Source organism: Hyperoodon ampullatus (genome assembly GCF_949752795.1).
Source record: "Hyperoodon ampullatus genome assembly, chromosome: 1".
Taxonomy (NCBI): domain Eukaryota; kingdom Metazoa; phylum Chordata; class Mammalia; order Artiodactyla; family Ziphiidae; genus Hyperoodon; species Hyperoodon ampullatus.
In genome coordinates, this window is record NC_136914.1 from 106,542,209 (window position 1) to 106,567,473 (window position 25,265).

The 25,265-nt window shown below is 34.7% G+C and overlaps 1 protein-coding gene across 1 annotated transcript; it reads right to left on the minus strand.

The window, feature by feature from the left end:
- Positions 1–590: 590 nt before the first annotated feature.
- On the minus strand, positions 591–21,816 carry SULT1E1 (sulfotransferase family 1E member 1; the record flags this gene model as incomplete). The annotated part of the gene is made up of 7 exons (XM_079706989.1): positions 591–703; positions 2,615–2,795; positions 5,699–5,793; positions 7,929–8,055; positions 18,394–18,491; positions 19,490–19,615; positions 21,669–21,816. The coding sequence occupies 7 exons, from the start codon at positions 21,814–21,816 to the stop codon at positions 591–593; spliced, it is 888 nt and encodes a 295-aa protein (XP_079563115.1).
- Positions 21,817–25,265: the final 3,449 nt, after the last annotated feature.

The following is a 25,265-nucleotide window of genomic DNA, read 5'->3' on the forward strand; positions in this document are numbered from 1 at the left end:
GGATTATTTATAAACGTCTGGAAATCAGTTCTCTTATGCCCCAAATTTACATTAAACTAAGGTAAATTCCAAATTAAGCCATTTTGCAGAAAGTGAAAGAAAATATCAGGAAGGAAATAACAGATCTATTTATACCCTCATATTTATTTATTCTTTAGTTCTTTCTGTCAAGGTTTTCAAATTCCATGTAAATATATATATATATATATTTATGCATATATGTATATAAATGTATATGTGTATACTAAATGTACTAACAAATGGAAAAAAAGTAACAAGAAAGTTAAAGAATTTGGAATGTTTGGTTATTTTTGATGAGGCTTTAACAAGTTCAATAACTTGTGTGTTCCTACATCATTCTCATAGGTTATAGATTTGTGTAATAATTTGTAATAAAGAAAGAAAAGGAAAAAAATTAAAAGATAACAGCAGGGAAAAAATCTTTCTTGCTTTTTTATACGAAGATCTCAATAATCATGTGAACCTGATCATGATCTTTCACATGACTCATTCTCTACTAGTCAAAAATAAAAGAGGTAAGGAATGATGAGAAGAACACTTTAATCTCAGATGTGTCAAGAAAACCCTTCCTAGATCTCGGTTCGTAACTTCAGTGTAGACCCCTTCATTTGCTGCTCATAGTGCATGTCAAATTTCTCATTTAGGGCTACTGTAAAGTAATTCTTCCAGTCTCCTGCAATCCCTGTAACAAAAGAGAAAAAAAAAAAAAACAGTAAATATTATGTCTTCCAGCCAGAATAATGACATTTTCTAATATTCATCACTTTCATTAACACCTAATCAAATTTTATTCTTGTAATCCTTAATTATAGAAGTAAAATATATACCATAAATACTATATATTTGAGAGCGCAAACAAGGTTTTGTCCTGATTGCTAAAACAAAACAAAACAAAACAATAAAAAACAGCAAATTTATTTCTCTGACCTTCCCCTGTTATGCTATCAATACTTCACTTAATTTTTCTTCTCCAATTTCCTCTGAAATGTTGAGGCTCCTGAGATCCATGTTTTACCTACTCCCAAGATATTAAATATCATCTTCATGCTGATAATATTAAAATCCAGACTTACATCTTCATATCCAAGTGGCTACCTGATATGACCATTTTCATTCCATACGAGCATCTCAAATTCACCCCGTTTAAAAATAAATTCATTTCCTTCCCTACAAAATTGCATTTTTTTGGTGACCTTTTCCATAGCCTGGTTAATAGCAACAGCAGGTATCTTACTGCATAAACTTGGCAGTTATCCTTCAACCACAATATCTAATTCTTTATTTATATTCAGACTTTCTTCATAGCCATTGCCTTCCCTCCATTTCTGCTGCCACCGACAGAGAAGCTCCTCAGCGTTTCCCACTTGTGTGTTACAATAGCCTAGCAGGCTATTCTCTTTTGCTTTTCATCACATCCAACCCTCCCCTGACGGAAGGAAGTCACCTTGTATTTTAAATTAATCAATTGTTCAATAGCCCCGTTAGCTCAAGGAGACCTAAACTTTCCCAATGAAAGGATCCAAAAAGCAGAAGATAGAAAATGTGTATTGAGAATCATGTGGGGTCTGAGGGTATAACAGTACAAAGCACTTTACAAACATGGCCATTATTTTAAGTTTGTTGTTTTATCTTAAAAATATATGAGGGCATTATGGGAAAAGAAACTGAGATAATCTGAGGATTCAATAATTTAAATTTACTCTGCATGTTAACTCTCTTTCATGTGTGCCTTATTTTCACCCAGTGGCAGGTTTATTATTCCAATTGTTTAAAAAATCCCTGACCCTCTCAATGACAATTTGGTTCCAAGAGCAAGATTTTCTCTGTTCTGTTTCTGCTTCATATCAGTAAGACTGGATGTCCCAATACTCTGCATATCCTACATGCCTTTGGATTTATAAACTGACTATATCTCATCAAGACCACCATGCCTCCTCCCAATAGATGTCACCTCATTGTATTTTGATATTTTTGCTAAGCCAAGCTGTATTTCAAGTGTTTTGAAACTTAGTCTTTTTAAAAACAGCTTTATCGAGGTATAATTAAAATACAGAGAACTGTACATATTTAATGTATACAATTTGATAAGTTTGGATATTTGCCATTTAGTCTTGAAAAACTCCTTCCACTTGGTTAAGGAAAAGCTGACTAATTGTTCTAAGCTTGTTTCCTCATCTCAAAATTAGATTATAATAGAATTTTCTCTTAACTCTTGCATTAGAATTTTAAAAAAATAGAATTTACAATTTATAGGATGTATGTCATGCAGCACCAAGGCACAAAGACTTAATAAGTAATAGCTAGTAGAGTGTGGTATTAGTGCTAGTACTGAGGCTGGGGTGGCTGCTGGTCATTCTTAATATAATTTGCTGCATATACCAAGTAATCAACAAGTAATAGTAATTTATTAGTAGTATTACTAGTAGTACTAATATTTTATGCTTCTGAAGAACTGGTTACTCAAATGTGAAACAGCTCTGAAGAAAACAAGCAGGGTCCACAGGCATGAATCGACCTTAATAGATGTTTGCCTATAACTATTTCCACTTATGACTTCCTACAGCAATGGAGGCAAATAACATGACTATCTCACCCTTTCTCATGAAGGGAGATACTTTTTGGTTCATGACTTCATCCGGTAGCATTGTGTAATTTGTAGATGGATTGTTCTTCATCTCCTGGAATGAAGTGTGTTTTATGATCTTGTCCACAAGCTCGTCTGATGCCTTCCTTTCCAGAAATTCTATCAATTTCATCACCTCTTTTCTGATATTCTAAGAAGAAAAAATATTTTGAAGACTCAGTTAATAAAATTGAATACATTACTTTGTGGGAAAAAAAAGGACACAGAAAGAAAACTTTTCTTCCCTCCTCTTCCTCCCACTGATATTGGAATTAGGCTTCTAGTGAGCAAAAACATTTCTTGGGGAAGTGGTATTTTTTAACTTCTCTAAGCATAATTTTCCCCATTCATAAAATGGACATAAAAGAAACTTCAAAGATTTTTAGAACACTAAATGAGATGGTGTTCATAAAATATTTATTTTAGTCCTTTATGCATACTACATGCTCAATAAATACTATCTGTGAATATAATATACACTCTTAAAGACTACAGTCCCCTTTGACAGATCAAGTTTGGGGTTGAAAATATGCAGAAAGCTTTCATTTTTCTTTTAATTTATTGATGTAACTAGTGAGAAACAAAGGAACCAGAAAGATTAAGAAAGGGTGTAAAAAGTCAAATAATCAATATGGAACAATATCAGATTGTTATGAACCATAGCTACAAACATCCCCATCTCTAGTCACTTCTATAGCATACCCTATTATTCAGCTTAATCATTCAATGCAACAATTCTCAAAACCAACTATAATGCTTATTCTGGTGTATAGTTCCCTTTACACAGAATGCTGTTCTCTAATTCTCTGTCCTACAAATTACAGCTTGCCTGTCAAACTTCAGCTTAAGTATCACCTTCTTTGGGATGATTTCCTCGACTATTCCAATTTGAGTTAGATAACTCTAATTTTGCTCTCATAAATCCCTATATAAATCCCTTGTACCATATACGTATTCTCACATGTTTTTTATTTACTTGTTTTCCACAAGAAAAGGTAGTATCTCTACATAACAAGGTTACTGTCTTTTTCTCTTTCTACTTGATATGTTGTAGAAATAAGAGAAAACATTTATTCTTCTTTTCCTCATTCACTCAAATAGAGAAGAAACTTAAACATGGCCATTATTGACCAAAATAGGGAATAAATGGACATGAACAATTTGGAAGGGTGAAATGGTTGGATTAACTAATAAATTTTTTTCGTGTGCCTTTTAAATTTACTGTCTTCAATATTCTAGTTAGAGAACACAAATTTAAGTAATAAAATAAACTACAGATCATGGCTGCTTCTCATTCCAATTTGTTCTGTGTTAAATTCTATAAAGAAGTAATAATTCAGTTTCTAAAATAATACTTATGATTTTATTTTAAATTTGTCCTCATCAAAACGACTCTAGAATGACTGCCACATGAATCTTAGTAATTGTGCAAAGATGTGGACAATACATGGATATCAATTGCTTTCTTGGTACTAATAAAGAATGAGAGAAGATATTTCTTCTTAATAAAAAAATTAAAAAAAACCCTTAATAAAAAGACCCAGTATTTTGTCTTTCATTGTAAAATTATTTGATATGTGCACATATGTGTTTAAAGAATAAAAATCAATGTAGCACCCTTACCTACTACCCAATGTATGCAATAAAACATTCATAATTTGTTGAGTTTTTCCATTTGCAAGTTTCCAACTTCATTCTTTTCATTCTCCATTCCAATTTCCACAAACAACAACAAACTTGTTATCTTGAAATTGACCTAATCAATCTTGTGCTTTACTCTGTAGATTTGAAACTCACGTATGTATCCCTAGACAACATATGGTTTGGTTTTACCCAATTGATGTGCACATATGAAGTGTATTCTTTTTCATTGCAATATAATATTTACTTGTAGAATAATAGTATATTATCATGTATTGATTCCTGAATATATGTATATTTGGGTTGTTTCCAATTTTTATGGTCATGAGGAATGTTGCTATGAAGGTTGTTGTATATATAAACTACTACACACAAGTTAGTGTTTCTCAAGAGCATGTATCTACTGGTGGAATTTCTGAGTTTTAAATTATGTGCATGGTTGCCCTCCCTAGGTAACATGTTGTTTCCATAGTGTTTGTATATTTTTATACTCTTATCAGAAATGTGTTACTTCTCACTAACACACATCCTGACTGGTATTTATTATTGTCACACTTTTTAATTGCTGTCAATCTTGTGGATGTGGAAGGGCATCCTAGTAATTTTTATTTTGAATTACCCTGATTATTAACAAAGCTGGAAAAAATAAAAAACAGATTATGAAGAAATTGTGATGTCCTCACTCTTTTTCATATTGTTGTTCCAGCATTCTCTTTACTCTCTTCTTCTGGAAGTTTGAATTGACACATGTGGGACCTTATTAATCTATCTTATATATTCATTACTTCTTCTAAAGTATTCTGTTTATCTCACTGTGGTACATCCTGTGGACTTTCCTCAGCATCATCTTCTACATTACTAATTCACTATTTAGCCATGTCTTATCTGTTATTTAAACTAACTTTTAATTTTCTAATTTTAATTTTTCAAAATTATTTTAGAAATTCTATTTTGCTGGGGTTTTTTCCAAATCTGCTTTGTCAATTTTAGTAATCTCTTGTTTCTTTGTAAAATTTTTAATTTCTGCTTTTGTTTCTTTAAACATGTTCAGCATAGTTATTTTATGGTCCTTGTCTGATAATTCCTACCTCTATGGATTTGGAGACCAGTTAAGTCTTCTTGCCCATTGTGATTCCTTGTGTGCATATGTATGTGCGTGTTGTTGTTGTTTCGTTTTATGAACTCAAATTCCTTCTTTTATTTTTGGTAATTTTTTGAGACTTGGGTTTATATGTATTCATTTACAGAAGGTTTTTATTTACTAGCTTCAAATCTTTGTTAAAGTATCTGGATTATTTTAATTTTTGGAGCTGGCTGCATCATTTATTTAAAGGCAGAATTTTGTATTTACCATGTTGTCAAATTCTAACATTTTGAGAATTACTAAGTTGCCATATGTTTTGAGTTTCTCACCTCCTTCATGTCTTCATAGAAAAGAAATAGCACTTGCGGATTCTCTCTCTTTTCCCACCAAGATTTTGTGTGTTCATACCAGGAACCATAAGGAACTAAAATTAGAGATAAAAACAATGTGAGGACATAGCATCATCTTTATATAGCTTGAAAGTGAGTCTTCAGACAAAGAAATATAAATAAATGATCATGGAATGAAAACTAGAGATTAGCTGCTCAACTGAAGCAAATTTCTCTGCAGCAAAAGCAGCACAGTATGTTGAATAAACTATATACAGAAACATATTCTCAATTTTCATTAATATGACATGGTTTATGACTCAGGGGAAAAGTGAAGGAAGACTCCATCCATTTGATTCAGAGCTTATGAGAGCATTTTTGAAAATGGTTGTGTGTGTGTGTGTGTGAAATCAGGTTGTTAGTGAAAGGAGTTGAGTAGTGGAATTATCAACATTATTATGATCAGAATTCAGTCCAGGTCTCAAATATACCATTTAAAAACTAGATTTGGGGCTTCCCTGTTGGCGCAGTGGTTGAGAGTCCGCCTGCCGATGCAGGGTACACGGGTTCGTGCCCCGGTCTGGTAAGATCCCACATGCCGCGGAGCGTCTGGGCCCGTGAGCCATGGCCGCTAAGCCTGCGCATCTGGAGCCTGTGCTCCGCGACGAGGAGAGGCCACAACAGTGAGAGGCCCGCATACCGCAAAAAAAAAAAAAAAAAAAAAAAAAAAAAAATAGCTTTGGTAACTGAAGGTAGCAGCTGTATAATTTTTGTTACACTACTCACAGTTTAAATGGTAAGAGGTGTCCTCTTAGGGACCCTTAGTATCATTCTCACTCTAAAAAATTAGAAGATTTTGGAGAAGATGTGGTATGACCAAATACTCTTTCTTCCTTTGTCTTCCCTCATCTTCTCTCACGTATATCTAAGTGTTTTACCCAGTAAAAAGCTGACGTGATAATATAATGATGTGTGAGTCAAAGTACTTTGCTTTGCATTAAATCGTTACATACCTCTTCTGTTCTTTGACTCTACCGACAATTTATTTATTTATTTATTTATTTATTTATTTATTTATTTATTTAGTATAGTTGGCTTACAATATTATAGTGGTTGTACAACATAGTGATTCAATATTTTAATAGATTACACACCATAAAGTTATAATAAAATATTGACTATATTCCCTATGTTGCCCATTACTTCCCTGTGACTTATTTATTTTATAACTAGCAGCTTGTACCTCATAATCCCCTTCATCTATTTTGCCCCTCCCCATCCCCTTCCCCTGTGGTAAACACTAGTTTGTTTTCTGTATATGTGGGTAGGTCTGTTTCTGTTTTGTTACATTTGTTTCTTTACAGAAAAAGTCATATAATGATTTTTATAGTGATCTTATTTGTTCATTTTGCAGAGGTACATTATCTTTCTCTGCCTTATAACAGCTGTTTGATGATCTTGAGGCATGTATTTTATTCATGATGCTTTAGCATAAAATTTTCCAAACGTAGCGACAAGCATATAGCACATATACTACATTTTCATTCAGTCAATATTAAATTTTTTGGATATAAAAATGGTGTTATTATCTTTTTTCCTTACAATTATTACTACAGGATTAGAATGTCCTTCTTTAGTTAATATTAGATTCTCCTGAACCCTTTCTTTCTCAAATTTGATTACTCAGTTGCTTTAGTTGGGAGTTAAATAAAAAGACAAAATTTCCCAGAATTTCTGCTCAAGTAACTCTTGTACTGTTCTGAGAAATCTAGTTGAATTATTCAGACTGTACAGTGGTTAGAATGACTAAGAACTTTGTAGATATTCAGACTTCTTTGTGAATTCTGGCCCCATGTAGTATCTGAAATTTTTCTTAGAAACAAATGAATATTTTCTCTCCTCTGTCTTTTTCCCCCCTTGTTCAATGAAGTTGTAATAACACACTGTGAAGTGCTTCTGTAATAAAAATAGATGAGAGAGAATTGGACACACATACATCTGTATACTTATTTGTAGGCACCAAACTAGAGTATCCAGATTCTGCAATTTGCCATCCACATCTGGAAACTCTATGCTTGTTCTAAAGTTCAAGGTCTTCTAGAATTTCTGTTTTAATTAAGGACTAGGAAGGATAACATACCAGAACAGACAACAAAAAATTTTGCCCAGAGATGCTATTTGTCTTGTATCATTTACCTTGAAAGAATTCAGAAAAAGAAACTCTTCATACCTTCTCCATCCATGAATTTTTCCACAAAATCTTGAAAAGAACCAGGATCTGGATTAGCAGTCACCATTAAAAAGAAATAATAATAAGAAACAACCACATCCTTGGCATTCCGGCAAACATAGATGATCTAAGAAGATGAAATTAGATATTAAATTAGATAATATTTTTCAAATATAGTCTCATCAAGATTTAAAAAGGAAATGTTTTCAACTATAAACATAACATATTTATTGTAGAAAATATATAAAATATATAAAATTATAAAGAAGAAAACTCCTTAAATAATCTGAAGTGACAGAATCTTTTGCATTGTTGTTCAGTGTTAGTTCTCACTTTTCATTTTTGTGCCATATTCATTTTTATTTCACATATTTCATTTGAGTGTCTCAAATTCCATTGATATAAAATGGATGAGGCAGATTATTATCCCCAATTTATAAGTGAAGAAACTAAACTGAAGCTTAGTCAGAATACATGGTTGAGAATAAATGTACCCAATGAGAGTAAAAAGTTTTCTGGCCTTTATATTACACCACTATTCCTTATAGCAATTTTAAAAAAGTCTGTTATTTTCTTGCTCGCAATCTTGAAGAAAAAATCATGTTTATGAGGTTCTTTTTAAGTGCATCTTGCTGTCAGTGAAAAAAATATAATCTTCACTCACGCCTTGTTGAGTTTCCATTTTATATAGCGAGGAAACATCAATAAATGAACAGTCAGGAAGCCTTGGTTTTAGACGCTGGTTCTGGCACTAATGTCTCCCATCTTGTGCAAAGCACCAATCATTTTGGACCTACATTGTCTATCTATTAAACAAATGAGTTACATCAGATCGTTACAGTTTCTTCTAGGTCAGACACTCAGTGCTGCAGGAAAAGACCTGCAAAAGTAAACTCCATCTCTCTGGTCTTCCATTTCCTCCTTTAGGCACCTGAGAAATGCAATTGGGAACGGCTGCTCTTGACTCTCCATTCTTTCCTGGATATGATTAGGCTCATAACTTGTCTTACTCAAGTTAATACATTTTTAAACAATTTTAAAGAGATCTTTTTGTATACTCTAAGAAGTATGGTTTTCATCTTTAAGGTCCCACTATAAAAAGCTCCAAATACTACAGTAAATAAAGTGAACTTTCTTTTCTCATCAAAGCTATCATTAGCCATATTGAATTTTTCCAACCTTACTTAAAACTCTCCCTAGTCCTTTTTGCCTATTAGCTGAATGGAATTCTTTGCCACTATATCCAACAATTTACTTCATAATTTTCATCCCTTTTTTTAATTCATGATGTTCCCTCTGTCTTGAATATTCTCTGCATCTCAAAATTCTATCCATGGATCGATTCAAGATGGAGGAGTACAAACACGTGAGCTTACTCTCTCTTGCAAGAGCACCAGAATCAAAACTAACTGCTGAACAATCATTGACAGGAACACACTGGAACTCACCAAGAAAGATACTCCACCTCAAAAAACAAAGGGGAAGCTGAAATGAGATGGTAAGAGTGGAGAAATCACAATAAAATCATATCCTATAAATGGGGGTTGGGTGACTCACAAACTGGAGAAAAATTATACCACAGAAGTCCACCCACTGGAGTGAAGATCGTGAGCCCACATCAGGCTTCCCTACCTGGGGGTCCAGCAAATGGAGGAGGAATTCCCAGAGAATCAGATTTTGAAGGCTAGTGGGATTTGATTACAAGACTTCAACAGAACTGTGGAAAAATAGACTCCACTCTTGAAGGGCACACACAAAGTAGTGTGCACATCAATACCCAGGGGGAAGGAGCAGTGACCCCACAGGAGACTGAACCAGACCTATCTGCTAGTGTTGGAGGGTCTCCTGCAGAGGCTGGGGTCACCTGTGGCTCACTGTAGGTACAAAGACACTGGCAACAGAAGTTCTGGGAAGTAGTCATTGGCGTGAGCCTTCCTGAAGTACACCATTAGCCCCACCAAAAGACCTGTAGGCTTCAGTCCTGGGTCACCTTAGGCCTAACAACCAACAGGGAGGCAACCCAGCTCCACCCATCAGCAGACAAGTGGATTAAAGTTTTACTGAGCTCTGCTCACCAGAGCAACACCTGGCTCTACCCACCACCAGTCCCTCCCATCAGGAAGCTTGCACAACCCTCTTAGATAGCCTAATCTACCAGAGGGCAGACAGCAGAAGCAAGAAGAACAACAATCCTGAGCCTGCGGAAAGAAAACTACATTCACAGAAAGCCAGACAAAATGAAAATGCAGAGGACTATGTACCAGATTAAAGAACAAGATAAAACCCCAGAAAAACAGCTAAATGAAGTGGATATAGGCAACTTTCCAGAAAAAGAATTCAGAATAATGATAGTGAAGATGATTCAGGACCATGGAAAAAGAATGGAGGCAAATATCGAGAATATGCAAGAAATGTTTAATCAAGACCTAGAAGAATTAAAGAACAAACAAACAGAAAAGAACAATACAATAACTGAAATGAAAAATACACTAGAAGGAATCAACAGCAAAATAACTGAGGCAGAAGAATGGATAAGTGACCCAGAAGACAGAATGGTGGAATTCACTGTTGTGTAGCAGAATAAAGAAAACAGAATGAAAATAAATGAAGACAGGCTAAGAGACCTCTGGGACAACATTAAATGCACCAACGTTCAAATTATAGGGGTCTCGGAAGGAGAAGAGAGAGAAAGGATCCAAGAAAATTCTTGAATAGATTATAGTTGAAAACTTCCCTAGCATGGGAAAAGAAATATCCACCCAAGTCCAGGAAGTGCAGAGAGTCCCAGGCAAGATAAACCCATGGATAAAAATGAAGAGACACATAGTAATCAAATTGACAGAAATTAAAGACAAAGATAAATTATAAAAGCATCAGGGGAAAAATGACAAATAACGTACAAGGGAACTCCCATAAGGTTAACAGCTGATTTCTCAGCAGAAATGCTACAAGCCAGAAGGGAGTGTTATGATATACTTAAAGTGATGAAAGGGAAGAACATACAACCAAGATTACTCTACCCAGCAAGGATCTCATTAAAATTCGATGGAGAAATCAAAAGCTTTACAAACATGCAGAAACTAAGAGAATTCAGCACCATTGAACCAGCTCTACAGCAAATGCTAAAGGAACTTCTCTAAGTGGGAAACACAAGAGAATAAAAGGACCTACAAAACAAACCCAAAGCAATTAAGAAAATGGTAATAGGAACATACATATCAATAATTACCTTAAATATGAATGGATTAAGTGCTCCAACCAAAAGACAGGCTCACTGAATGGATACAAAAACAAGACCCATCTATATGCTTTCTAAAAGAGACCCAATTCAGATCTAGGGACACATACAGACTGAAAGTGAGGGAATGGAAAATGATATTCCATGCAGATGGAAATCAAAAGAGAGCTGGAGTAGCAATACTCATATCAGATCAAAACTGACTTTAAAATAAAGAATGTTACAAGAGACAAGAAAGGACACTACATAATTATCAAGGGATTGATCCAAGAAGAAGATATAACAATTGAAAATATTTATGCACCCAACAAAGGAGCACCTCAATGCAAAAGCCAAATGTAACAGCTAAAAAAGAGGAAATTGACAGTAACACAGTAATAGTGGGGGACTTTAACACCTCACTTTCACCCAAGGACAGATCATCCAGACAGAAAATTAATAAGGAAACACAAGCTTTAAATGACACAATAGACCAGATAGATTAAATTGATATTCATAGGACATTCCATTCAAAAACAGCTGATTACACTTTCTTCTCAAGTGCACATGGAACATTCCCCAGGATAGATAACATCTTGGGTCACAAATCAAGCCACGATAAATTTAAGAAAATTGAAATCACTTCAAGCATCTTTTGCAACAACAATGCAATGAGATTAGAAATCAATTACATGGAAAAAAACATAAACACAAACACGTGGAGGCTAAGTAACACGTTGATAAATAACCAAGAGATCACTGAAGAAATCAAAGAGGAAATGAAAAAAATACCTAGAGACAAATGACAATGAAAACATGACAATCCAAAACATATGGGATGCAGCAAAAGCAGTTGTAAGAAGGAACATTATAGCAATATATTCCTACATCAAGAAACAAGAAAAATCTCAAAAAAAAATGTAACCTTACACCTAAACTAACTAGACAAAGAAAACAAACAAAACCCAAAGTTAGTAGAAGGAAAGAAATCATAAAGATCAAAGCAAAAATAAATGAAATAGAAACAAAGAAAACAATAGCAAAGATCAATAAAACTAAAAGCTGGTTCTTTGAGAAGATAAACAAGATTGATAAAACTTTAGCCAGACTCATCAAAAAAAAAAGAGGGAGAGGACTTAAATCAATAAAATTAGAAATGAAAAAGGAGAAGTTACAATGGACACTGTAGAAATACAAAGCATCATAGGAGACTACTGCAAGGAACTCTATGCCAATAAAATGGACAACCTGGAAGAAATGGACAAATCCTTAGAAAGGTATAACTTTCCAAGACTGAACCAGGAAGAAATAGAAAATATGAACAGAACAGGCACAAGTAATGAAATTGAAAATGTGATTTTAAATCTTCCAACAAACAAAAGTCCAGGACCAGATGGCTTCACAGGTGAGTTCTATCAAAGATTTAGAGAACAGCTAACACCCATCCTTCTCAAAATCTTCCAAAAAATTGCAGAGGAAGGGACATTCCCAAGCTCATTGTGTGAGGCCACCATCACCCTGATACCAAACCAGACAAAGATACTACAAAAAAAGGAAATTACAGACCAATATCACTGATGAATATAGATGCAAAAATTCTCAGCAACATACTAGCAAACTGAATCCAGCAATACATTAAAGGGATCATACATCACAATCAAGTGGGATTTATCCCAGGGAGGCAAAGACACTTCAATATATGCAAATCAATCAATGTGATACACAATATTAACAAACTGAAGAATAAAAACCATATGATCATATCAATAGATGCAGACAAAACTTTTGACAATATTCAACAGCAGTTTATGATAAAAAAAAAAAACTCTCCAAAAAATGGGCATAGAGGGAACCTACCTCAACAAAACAAAGGCCATATATGACAAACACATAGCAAACATCATACTCAATGGTGAAAAACTGAAAGCATTTCCTCTAAGATCAGGAACAAGACAAGGATGTCCACTCTTGCCACCATTATTCAACATAGTTTTGGAAGTCCTAGCCATGGCAATCAGAGAAGGAAAATAAATAAAAGGAATACAAATTGGAATAGAAGAAGTAAAACTGTCACTCTTTGCAAATGACATGATATTATACATTTAGAATCCTAAAGATGCCACCAGAAAACTACTAGAGCTAATTAATTAAATTGGTAAAGTAGCAGGATACAAAATTAATGTACAGGGCTTCCCTACTGGCACAGTGGTTGAGAGTCCACCTGCTGATGCAGGGGACATGGGTTCGTGCCCCAGTCCGGGAAGATCTCACATGCCATGGAGTGGCTAGGCCCATGAGCCATGGCCACTGAGCCTGAACATCCGGAGCCTGTGCTCTGAAACGGGAGAGGCCACAGAAGTGAGAGGCCTGCGTACTGCAAAAAAATAAAATAAAATAAAAGAAAAAAATAAAAATTAATGCACAGAAATCTCTTTCATCCCTACTCACTAACAATGAAAGATCAGAAAGAGAAATCAAGAAAATAATCTCATTCACCATTGCAACAAAAATAATAAAATACCTAGGAATATGCCTACCTAAGGAGGCAAAAGATCTGTGCTCAGAAAACTATAAGACACTGATGAAAGAAATCAAAGATGACACAAGCAGATAGAGAGATATACTATGTTCTTGGATTTGAAGAATCAATATTGTGAAAATAACTATACTACCCAAAGCAATCTACACATTCAGTGCAATTCCTATCAAATTACCAATGGCATTTTTTACAGAACTAGAATAAAAAATCTTAAAATTTGTATGGAGACACAGAGGATCCCATATAGCCAAAGCAATCTTGAGGGAAAAATACAGAGCTGGAGGAATCAGACTCCCTGAGTTCAGACTATACTACAAAGCTACAGTAATCAAGACAATATGGTACTGGCACAAAAACAGAAATATAGATCAGTAGAACAGGATAGAAAGCACAAGATAAACCCATGCACCTATGGTCAACTAATCTATAACAAAGGAGGCAAGGATATACAATGGAGAAAAGACAGTCTCTTCAATAAGTGGTGCTGGGAAAACTGGACAGCTACATGTAAAAGAATGAAATTAGAGCACTCCCTAACACCATACACAAATAAACCAAATAAATAAAACAAAATTCATTAAAGACCTAAATGTAAGACCAGACACTATAAAACTCTTAGAGGAAAACATAGGAAGAACACTCTTTGACATAAATCACAGCAAGATCTTTTTTGACTCATCTCCTAAAGTAATGGAAATAAAAACAAAAATAAACAAATGAGACCTAATGAAACTTAAAAGCTTTTGTGCAGCAAAGGAAACTATAAACAAGACAAAAAGACAATCCTCAGAATGGGAGAAAATATTTACAAATGAATCAATGGACAAAGGATTAATCTCCAAAATATATAAACAGCTCATTCAACTCAATATTAAAAAAACAAAAACCCAATTAAAAAATGGGCAGGGGCTTCCCTGGTGGCGTAGTGGTTGAGAGTCCGCCTGCCGATGCAGAGGACACGGGTTCGTGTCCCTGTCCAGGAAGATCCCACATGCCGCGGAGCGGCTGGGCCCGTGAGCCATGGCTGCTGGGCCTGCGCGTCCGGAGTCTGTGCTCCGCAACGGGAGAGGCCACAACAATGAGAGGCCCACGTACCACCAAAAAAAAAAAAAAAAAAAAAAAAAAAAAAAAAAAAAAAAAATGGGCAGAAGACCTAAATAGACATTTCCCCAAAGGAGACATACAGATGGGCAAATGGCCATGAAAAGCTGCTCAACATCACTAATTATTAGATAAATGTAAATCAAAACTACAGTGAGGTATTACCTCACACTGGTTAGAATGGGCATCATCAGAAAATCTACAAGCAACAATTGCTGGGGAGGTTGTGGAAAAAAGGGAACCCTCTCGCACTGTTGGTGGGAATATAACTTGATACAGCCACTATGGAGAGCAGCATGGAGGTTCCTTAAAATACTAAAAATAGAATTACCATATGACACAGCAATCCCACTCCTGGGCATATACCCAGAGAAAACCATAATTCAAAGAGACACATGCACCCCAATGTTCATTGCAGCACCATTTGCAATAGCCAGGTCATGGAAGCAACCTAAATGCCAATCAACAGATGAATGGATAAAGATGTGGTACAATGAAATATTACTCAGCCATAAAAAAGAACGAAATTGAGTCATTTGTAGAGACATGGATGGACCTAGAGACTGTCATACACAGTGAAGTATGTCAGAAAGAGAAAAGCAAATATCCTATATTAACGCATATATGTGGAATCTTGAAAAATGGTGCAGATGAACCAGTTTGCAAGGCAGAAATAGAGACACAGATGTAGAGAATAAACGTATGGACACCAAGAGGGGTAAGCGGGGCGTGGGTGGTGGTGGGATGAATTGGGAGATTGGGATTTACTTATATACACTAATATGTATAAAATAGATAACTAATAAGAACCTGCTGTATAAATAAATACATTTAATTTAATTTAAAAAATACTATCCATATTTAAACTTTTGCTCCAGGTCCTCCATGAAAGTTTTTATTCTCCAGGATGTGGGGCGGGGGAAGGTGGGAAGTTAAAGCAATTTCTCTTTCTTTAAACTTCCATCAGTTTGTCTTATCTCTTTTTTGGAAGATCCTATTCTCTTCCCTAACTTTTCACTGCACATGCTCTTCCTGCCTTTGAGTTAAATCTAGGTTTTTCCACTCAGTTCTCTCAAGTCAAAGTTTCTAGTTCGCCCACAATTCACTTGGGATCATAATCTTTCTTAAAATTCCTACACTTGAAAAACCTCTGATCCTATAATAATTCATACTTAAACCAGCTGAGCTATTTTTAAGCTTGTGGTCATTCCCTTGCTTTAATTGAAGATTTGAACACCTGCCTTATAGTGTTACTCTCCATACCAAAACTTTTCACTGTATAATTTTAGTGTCTGTATGCATGAACCATCTGATTCTCTAGGTTCATGTGGTCATTGATCATTACCTCTATTTTACTTCAGCTAACAACATTTTTAGCCAAATCTTGAAACTTGTCAGTACCCTAAAGTTTCTGAAGGCTTGTCCTTGAGCACCATATTCTCTTCCAAGACAGTCCTGTTTCTTTATTCTTTCTTTCTTATCAGGAATATACCTCTTCTGCAACAACTCCAAGTTCTCAAGTTTATTAGCCTCAATTGTTTCTTTTATCTATTAGCCTGTTCCCTTTTTTTTTTTACTTTCTTCTTTTTTATCACTTAAAGTTTCTAGTCCAACACTCCAAACACACTTTTACTAACAGTCTCAATCCACTTCTCTTCTTGTCTATCAGTGAATCACCCTGGAAGTACTCAGGATGTGAATCCATCCAATTGTCTCCTACTCTTTGATGATCTCTGAGATGATCAGCAGTTTTGTGAAGACTGAGGCTATTATAAAGGTACAGTACGTATTTTCATGTAAAAGTAAAGGGGGCGAATTCCCTGGTGGCATGGTGGTTAAGAATCCACCTGCCAGTGCAGGGGACATGGTCTGAAGCCTTCGTCCAGGAAGATCCCATATGTCATGGAACAACTAAGCCCAAGTGCCATAGCTACTGAGCCTGCACACCACAATTACTGAGGCTTCACACCACATCTACTGAAACCTGCGAGCGTAGAGACCATGCTCTGCAACAAGAGAAGCCACTGCAATGAGAAGCCCATGCACTGCAACAAAAAGTAGCCCCCGCTCGATGCAACTAGAGAAAGACTGCACACAGAAATGAAGATCGAACACAGCCAAAAATAAATAAATAAATAAATTTATAAAACATATATATTTTTTAATTTTCTAAAAATAAATAAATAAAGGGTAACATCAAGGCTTCATCCCATTCTCCAAAAAAAAAAAAAAAAAAAAAATAGTAACTTGGCCAAATCTCTTGAAAAAATAGTAATGACATGTTTCCCAAAAGATACATAAATAATGTTTATTAAAGAGAGAGCTCTTATGTATGGAATGATTTCAGCAGGATGTATGTGATCTTTCTAAGACTGCCTATGATATAAACAAACAAACAAAAAATGAACATTGGAATCTTCAAAATTTTGCACCATGGATCTCTAGAAAATGTCATATATGCCCTGTTATATCAGAGTACAAAATGGAAATGTTTCATGACTCAGATAGATCCCCTTTTTGTCAATAATGACTACATATAGTGCTTTAATATCTTATATGTTTAGTATGGGTCATAGTGTGTCCTAATAAAGCTAGTAAGGTCTTGAGAAACGGCTTCAGTGTTTTAAGACAATGTTTTCCCTGTACTTTAGGATTCCATGTATTATTCTTTCTAAAAAGCAAAATTGATCATATAAATCAGCAGCTTAATATGGCTGTAACTCCTCATTATCATCAAAGTGGAACCCAGACTTTCTAAATTGGCTTCCATATCTGTTATAAACAAACCCAGCTTATCTCCCTTCACTCATCCAGCCAGTATGGACACTCAGCTTTCCAGCTAAATTGAACTGGTTTCACATCCCACCTTGGGTTGCCTCTGGGATTATATAGACTAATTCCTGTACATCCTTCATATATCAGCTGAGATGTTACTTGCTCCTGGATAACTCCTCTGCCCTCAGTGTCTGGGCTAGAATTCTTCTCTTACTTGACTTATAGTACCTTATGTATTGTTTGTTTATTTGTCACTTTCTCCCTGTGGACCATGTGTCCATGAAGACAAGGACTGCATGCATCTTGTTAATTGTCATATTGCTGGCTCATGATAGGCACTCAATAAATAATTATTATATTATTTTTGTCTGGTTTATCCTTGTCTAGTTCATTTGCATGCCTCACAATGCCAAGCACAATAGTTTGCAAAAAGAGTATATTGAATGCAATTACTAATAACAGCAAATACAAAAGTAGCTACCATATATTATTTATAACATGCTAGGTACTATGTTAAGCACTTTACAAGAATTATTTTAGTTAATCCTTATAACAACTCTATGTGGAATGCAATTATTATCCCTCTTTTATAGATGAGGAAACTGAAGCTTAGAGAGTTTACCTGTTTTTCTCAGAATCACCTCTGGAGTTAGAACTGAAATCTAGACTCTCTGACTGTACTGACTATGATCCACATTTTAAAAATGTCTATAGATTCAATGAAGGAATAAATAAACAAGTGTGTATAAGACACAGTTAGGATGTTACATAACATTACCATTGTAAAATTCTTTGAGTTTAGTGAAGTTCTAAGAGCACTTGACTCTGGTTACCTTACAGTTCTTTTCCCAAAATGAGGCTGGAAGAAGCTCAGGTGGTAGATGAGACTTCACTATTCTAGGAGATGCCATCTGTTTTAATTGTTTTACTCCTAATTTTTTAAAGAAACAAAAGTTAGACAACTTCAAAAATTATAAATATTTATATGGATTTTCATAGATTTAAAAGAATAAAAGTAACTATATATTCTATATTGTTTTCATAATAATAATACATATTCACTATGACAGAAGTTTAGGTAGAGAAAATTATAGAGAAAAAATACATCAAATAAAATTTCACCTTTGAAAAAAATCATTATTAACGTTTTGATAAGCATCCTTCCATACAAGGATGTCTATATGCCCAGACTCACAGCCATACAAATACCACACACACAGATGAAATTTTTAATATCTTCTGATTGAATTTTTCTTTTCTTTTAAGATTTTTTTTCATGTAGGCCATTTTTTAAGTCTTTATTTAATTTGTTATAATATTGCTTCTGTTTTATGTTTTGGTTTTTTGGCCGTGAAGCATGTGGGATCTTAGCTCCCTGACCAGGGATCAAACCCACACCCTCTGCATTGGAAGGTGAAGTCTTAACCACTGGACAAGGAAGTCCCCTAATTACATTGTTCTCGATATAGTATAGCAACACTTCAATGTCAAGAAACATATGACATCATAATATGTTTAATGATTTCATATCACTTTTAACTCTTATTTTGTTGATTAACATATATATTGTTTCTAATTTTTCATAATATTAAAAGAATCTGTGATAAAAATATTTTTGCATATATCCTTGAAAAATTTATGGATATTTTCCTGGCATTTAAAGTACTGTTGCATACATCCCATAAAGAGATAAATGCTCACATATTACTAGGCTCTGCTGAAAGCATGTCAGAGCTATCCTTATTCACTCTATTCAAGGTATATGCTATACCATAAACTCTGTCAAGATTTAAAATTAAATTTACATTCTTTCCTATGTAGAAGACATAATACTAATTGCCACTTTTGCTTATAGTCTCTTTCCTTGCACCATTTACACTCACACTTAAAATATGTGTATATAGCTTTTAAAATTAACTTAAGCATTACCATTCATCACCTTTTCGGTTCTGCATTCCAGGTAAGGAATTCGATTAAAAATGGCATCTTCTTTGCACTTTTCCACATCACCCTCTGTATAAATCATGTATACAATTTCACTAACCCATGTTGTGCCTGAAAAAATTAAACAAATTTGAGTCTCTCGCTGGTGATGCATAGCTGATGATGAAGGGAGTGATAGATTTATAGTTGGATAAAGTAGGAAGTTACCAATGCAATAGTATTTGAAAGATCCCAGAATAACCACAGGACTCAAGAAATATTTCCTCTAAAATTTAATCTTATAGGATCTTAACATAGCATCAATAAATAAAGAAGAACATTGTAATAAGATACACCTGTGGTAGAAATCTGAATTTGTCGAAGATGAATTGTGACATTGTACAAGGCTGATAACAGTCTTGGAGCTAAAATTTTGCATCTAAAAAGTAAGCATGCTGGGCTTCCCTGGTGGCACAGTGGGGCATGGGTTCGTTCCCTGGTCCGGGAAGATCCCACATGCCGCGGAGCGGCTAGGCCCGTGAGCCATGGACGCTGAGCCTGCACATCCAGAGCCAGTGCTCCGCAACCGGAGAGGCCACAACAGTGAGAGGCCCGCGTACCGCAAAAAATAAAAATAAAATAAAAAAATAAAAAGTAAGCATGCTTTCATCCACAAATTTTCTGGATAGCTTCTATGCCTCAAGTTGAGTCCTAGTACAGAGTATATAGAAAAGAATACATCTGGTCCTTGTCCTGTGATATTCATAGGCCCTCTGAAAAGTCAGAAAGAATGCTCAATAATTACAACACTTCTTTTTTCTTAAGATGTTGTAATACAGATGGTCACAGGGATTCAAAGGGCTGTAAAGGAGGAACTTTGTGTGATTCTGCTGCTGCCGTGATGTTTCCACAAGAAATGTCTTCAAGATACCATGACAATTGAGCTTAGCTTTAACAAATTATTGGCATAAATTCACAAGTTTTGTAAGGTAGGTAAGTGGTCTACCAGACAGAAGATCTGTTTTTTTTTTTTTTTTTTTTTTAATCAAAGTCCAGATACTTACAGATAGTAAAGTGGCAAGGAAACAAATTGGATATAGATTATAGAGACTAAATCAGGGGCTATCTGAAGGGATGGGTGGAGCTGAGCTTACAGCAACAGCCAGACACTGAGCCTAAAAAGCCTTGTAGTTCATACTAGAGTTCAAGTTGTTTTCTAAATGTTTTTCAAAGGCATTAGCATACATTAAGCAAGAAAGCAAGATTATCATGGTTATATTTTGGAAGAATTCCTCTAGAGCCAAAGTAAATAAAACAATGGAGTGAGGGGTCAATAAAAAAGGTGACAAGAGACCTGTAAGAGACTGACTGTGAGGCATATCTAAGATACTAAATGGGCAAAACACATTGACTGATTGAATATGGGAGATGCAGAAGTAAGAGAAATTGACTCTGGAATAGCTCTCAGGTGTCCTCTTCATGTGACTGGTTTTGTGCTGGCATAGATCTAGACAAGGAAGAGAAATGCAGGAGCTCTCTACAGTCAGAGTAGTCAAAGACATATTTAGTGTTTGACATACTTAAGTACTAATTGGAACAGTTAGAGAAGATAGAGATAGAGAAGATAGAGAAGAGAAGATAGAGATTGAGAAGAAGTCTGCATTGGACCTTTCTAATTTCTAAAGGTCTAAGATTTTAAGACTCCAGAGTTATGACTAGCAAGCAAATTTCAGGAAAATAGACGTTGCTTGCAAATAGAGTTTCAGAGATGGACTTTATAAAGAGGAGCTTGTTAGCTGAAAAAGTGTTAAGTTTTAAAAAATCTAAAATTGCTTATACTTTGTCTATACAACAATGACAATAATGACATAAGGTAAACAGAGTGGGTAGTTTTAAATTATAGTTATGGTTCCTTATTCATCCATCTGTATTATGTGATTTTCTAAAGTGGCCAACAATGCCCATTTGTCAATGTGCTGCTCAAATTATAGGTACAGATTGTGGTCTTAGAATAGAGCTATCATATGCCACTTTTTCTATGTCTATACCAAAACTGCTATATCTGTCCTTATTTAATATAGAGAATGAGTGTGGGAGGGGTGAATGACTCAATATTTACCAGTCAAGGTGGGTTTGTCAATTCTAGGTGAAAAGGGAACAACTTTGAAATAACAAAGAGACTTACCAGATTTGGGATAGGTGACAATGACAAGGTCATCTGGCCTTGCCTCAAATGCCTCCACATCATGCCAATATTTGATAAATTCTTTATACAGTAGAATTCCATGGATTCTGCCAAAGTAATCTAAGTAGGCAGGTTTGGAAGAATTCATCACAGAGTGGTACACTGAAAGAAAAAAATGTATGCTTTCTACTTTGTATGTACTTTAAAATGTTTTAACATTAATAATAGCCCTGTGCGTTGAGTTTCTCTTGGGTGTCTAGCATTTCTTAGCTGTTGAGCATATGGGGTAAAGGCATATTAAAGAAGGATATAACATAACCTTGGTGTTTTAAGAGTTTCCTACTAATAAGTCTAACATAAGAAAGAATAAGCACAAAACACAATAAAGCAAGATGTTTCAAATCTATGTACAAAATATGTGATACATTCAACAGAGCCTTCGATTTCTCTGCCAAAATTGATGGGGCATGTAAAAAACTAAGAGATTGAGAAATACAACAATACTTTGGCAAAGAATCACTTTGATTAATTCTATATACATTAAATAACAATAAAGATTGATGGTCACATTTGATAGCTATTGCCAGATATCAAAGTCAGAGCTTCCTTAGTTCCTGAATATGTTTCATTTAAACATATTCAATCAAATGCTTGTTGAGTGAATTAAAAAGAAGATGAAATTAATGACACTGTAATGGATATGTCTAAGACACAGATTCTTGAGGGTAGAGAAGATTCCTGTGTGACCCCTAGCATTACTTATACTTTTCTCTCTCACTTGATCAGTAAAGAAGTCGACACTCCCATTGAGTGACTTGTGTGACAATTATAAGGTTAAATAACATGTTTATCATTGACAGTTCCTCTCCTGATCCCATGTTAAATCATTTCATGTTCAGAGTTAGTCTTAAAATTTTTAATTAAGCACACTTTCCTTTATTGGCTTTCAACTTCTTTCACTACATTTTTACTCCCCAAACTTACCCTGTTCTGAGTTTGTGATATAGCATCTCAACAAATGTTGTCCTTCTCTGATATTAACATTACAGCTAATACCCACCCTTGCCCAAAAAACTGCCAGATAAGTTGTTATACCCCTATACATTTGTGACTGCTGTGGCTTTTACTGTCTTATTCAGAAAGTTCATACCATAACAGGAGCCTCTTGGAGGCAGTAGTTCTTTTAGTCACCTAATGTGTTTCCTTTAATACAGAGCATCCCAAACTATGAGAAGTACACTCTAAAGAGGAAGTGAAATTAGCAGATACTGTAACAAATGCATTAAGCCAAAGGAAGAAATAACTGATGGTAAAATTTTAGAAAGATGTGACCTACAAATCAAACCAAGTATTTAGACCACTGAAAGCTCCTTCTGGTAGTGTTTCCCCTACTACATTTCAGGCTAAACAGTAGAGATGAAAACTTTCAGATGTTACCTCCCATCTCTCCCTCACTATCACCAGGCACTCAAACCCATTGATTCCATCTCCATTATTTTCTGCTCTTTTCTATCTTCATGGTCACTGCCCTAGTTAGGAAGCTCAACAACTACTGACTGAATATGAAAATAGCCTTCCAGCTGGCCTCACTGTAAGAAGTGCCTATTTTCTTTCTACGACCACCCTAGGAAAGAAAGGATATTATTTATTAGACACATTTTGCCAGACCTGAAAAGTTTTATTTTAAAACCTTATGCATATGTCATAAGGTTCTCTGAAAAAGCAGACATCATTATAGATTAGGTTAAGTTTGTCCTGCAGGAGACTCTTTGAGGATTGAACCATATCCGTCTTACACAAGGAAGGATAAATTTGTACACATTCATGCATTCATGTAAACATGCACATATAAATATCCTTATTTTTGACACGTTGAAAACATTAAATGATATAGAGAAAATGAAAGTGTTCTCTTTATTCTACACATAAGAAATGACGATTCTTAATAATGCTGTTTTTATGTTTCTAAATATTTAAGTATATATAAAATCTATACACTTATGAATGTAGTTTAATTTGTATTCTATTTTACATTCATTTGTAATCTATTTTTACACTGAACTGTATGATGTAAACATATTTTAGTGCTGGTACATAAATTCTGTTTTTATTCTTATAAATAACACATAGCAATCCATAGTATGATGTAACATAGACGATACAACTCTTTATTGTTGGGAATCCCTGTTTTTCCAATATAAATAGTACTGCAACAAATTTCTTCGAGCATATGTCTTTTCACACTTATCTTTGCAGTGATGATGGAATTGCCAAAGTAAAAGGTATACACACTTAAGAAATTGGCAATTGTCTTTAACAAATAACTAAAAGAGTGTGCACATTTGCGCGGTATATAAAATTGCCTATTTTCTCACTGCATCATCAGTATTGGAAATTTATTTGTTGTAATCTTTCATAATTTAATATATATTATTTAAATAGATATTTTATAATTTTTCATGTTTTCATATTTCATAAGTTTATTGGTTCTTTTAATCATTTTGATCAATTTTGTCCATCAGGAGTGTTGTTTTGTCCTAACTGATGTATAGCTAGTAATTTATTATTTATTTATAAACTGAAGATATCTGTAGTTTTCCCATAATGTATTTCCAGTTGTCTTTAACTTTCTTAATGGTTTGCATAGAAGTCTATTGTTCATATAATCACTAGAAAAAACTGTGTGAGGAAGGCATCCCTTGCCCTGTCTGTTGATTTGTTTATTCTTGTGAACAACTTTCTTGATGTTCTGCCAAGTTTATAAGAATTGGCTTATAGTCAATCAGGAGTAGCTGATTTATTATCAAACAGTTGACTGACTTCTGGCTGACCCTTCATGGTCAGTTTGAATTTCAGAGTTAAACTAGGTGGCATATAATAAAATCTCTTGCTTTGTTTACCTAACTTCTTTTAGTAAATTATCTCACATCACAATGTATAGATTCACCTCTAGCTGCTTTTTTCTTTCTCAGAAGACCTATTTCAGTTAGAAATTGCCAATGTCATTTCCTACCTGAGTATGTAGGTTACTGTTGTCTAGAAACACCAACAAAAATTATTAAAACTGTGATTCATAAATTCAGTTGAAGGAAGAAATATTTCTTCTTTCTCTTTTATTTCTTCTTTCCTTCCTCTTTTTCTTTCTGTGTTTCTCCATCCTCCCCTCCTCCACTCCCAATCTGCCTTTCATTCAGCAAGTACTCTCTGTCTGAGTTCCTCTGTTGTTACCAAGCACAGTGATAAGTGCTGAATACCAGGGTGAGTGTAGATGCAAAGAGCTCACTTCAGCCTCACCTTCTTCGACTTACTTGGATTTGAGCAAAGTGGCTGAAAGTAGAGAATATCCTCTTGTACATCATTCTATCCAGAACCTCAACACTGTGTCACAAAATAGATGCTAAAAAAATCCTCATTAAATTCAATTATTTAATTGTTAGATCAAATCTTTTCAGGCTCTCTAGGTTCCACTGAAGTCTCCTAGATAAAATAAGTACTATCCTGACAATGGTCTACCTGTCAACAACTTACCAAGGACTTGGATTTCTGCTCTTGTGTATCTAATATCTCTCACTTAAAAGTGATAGTAATATTTTCAAG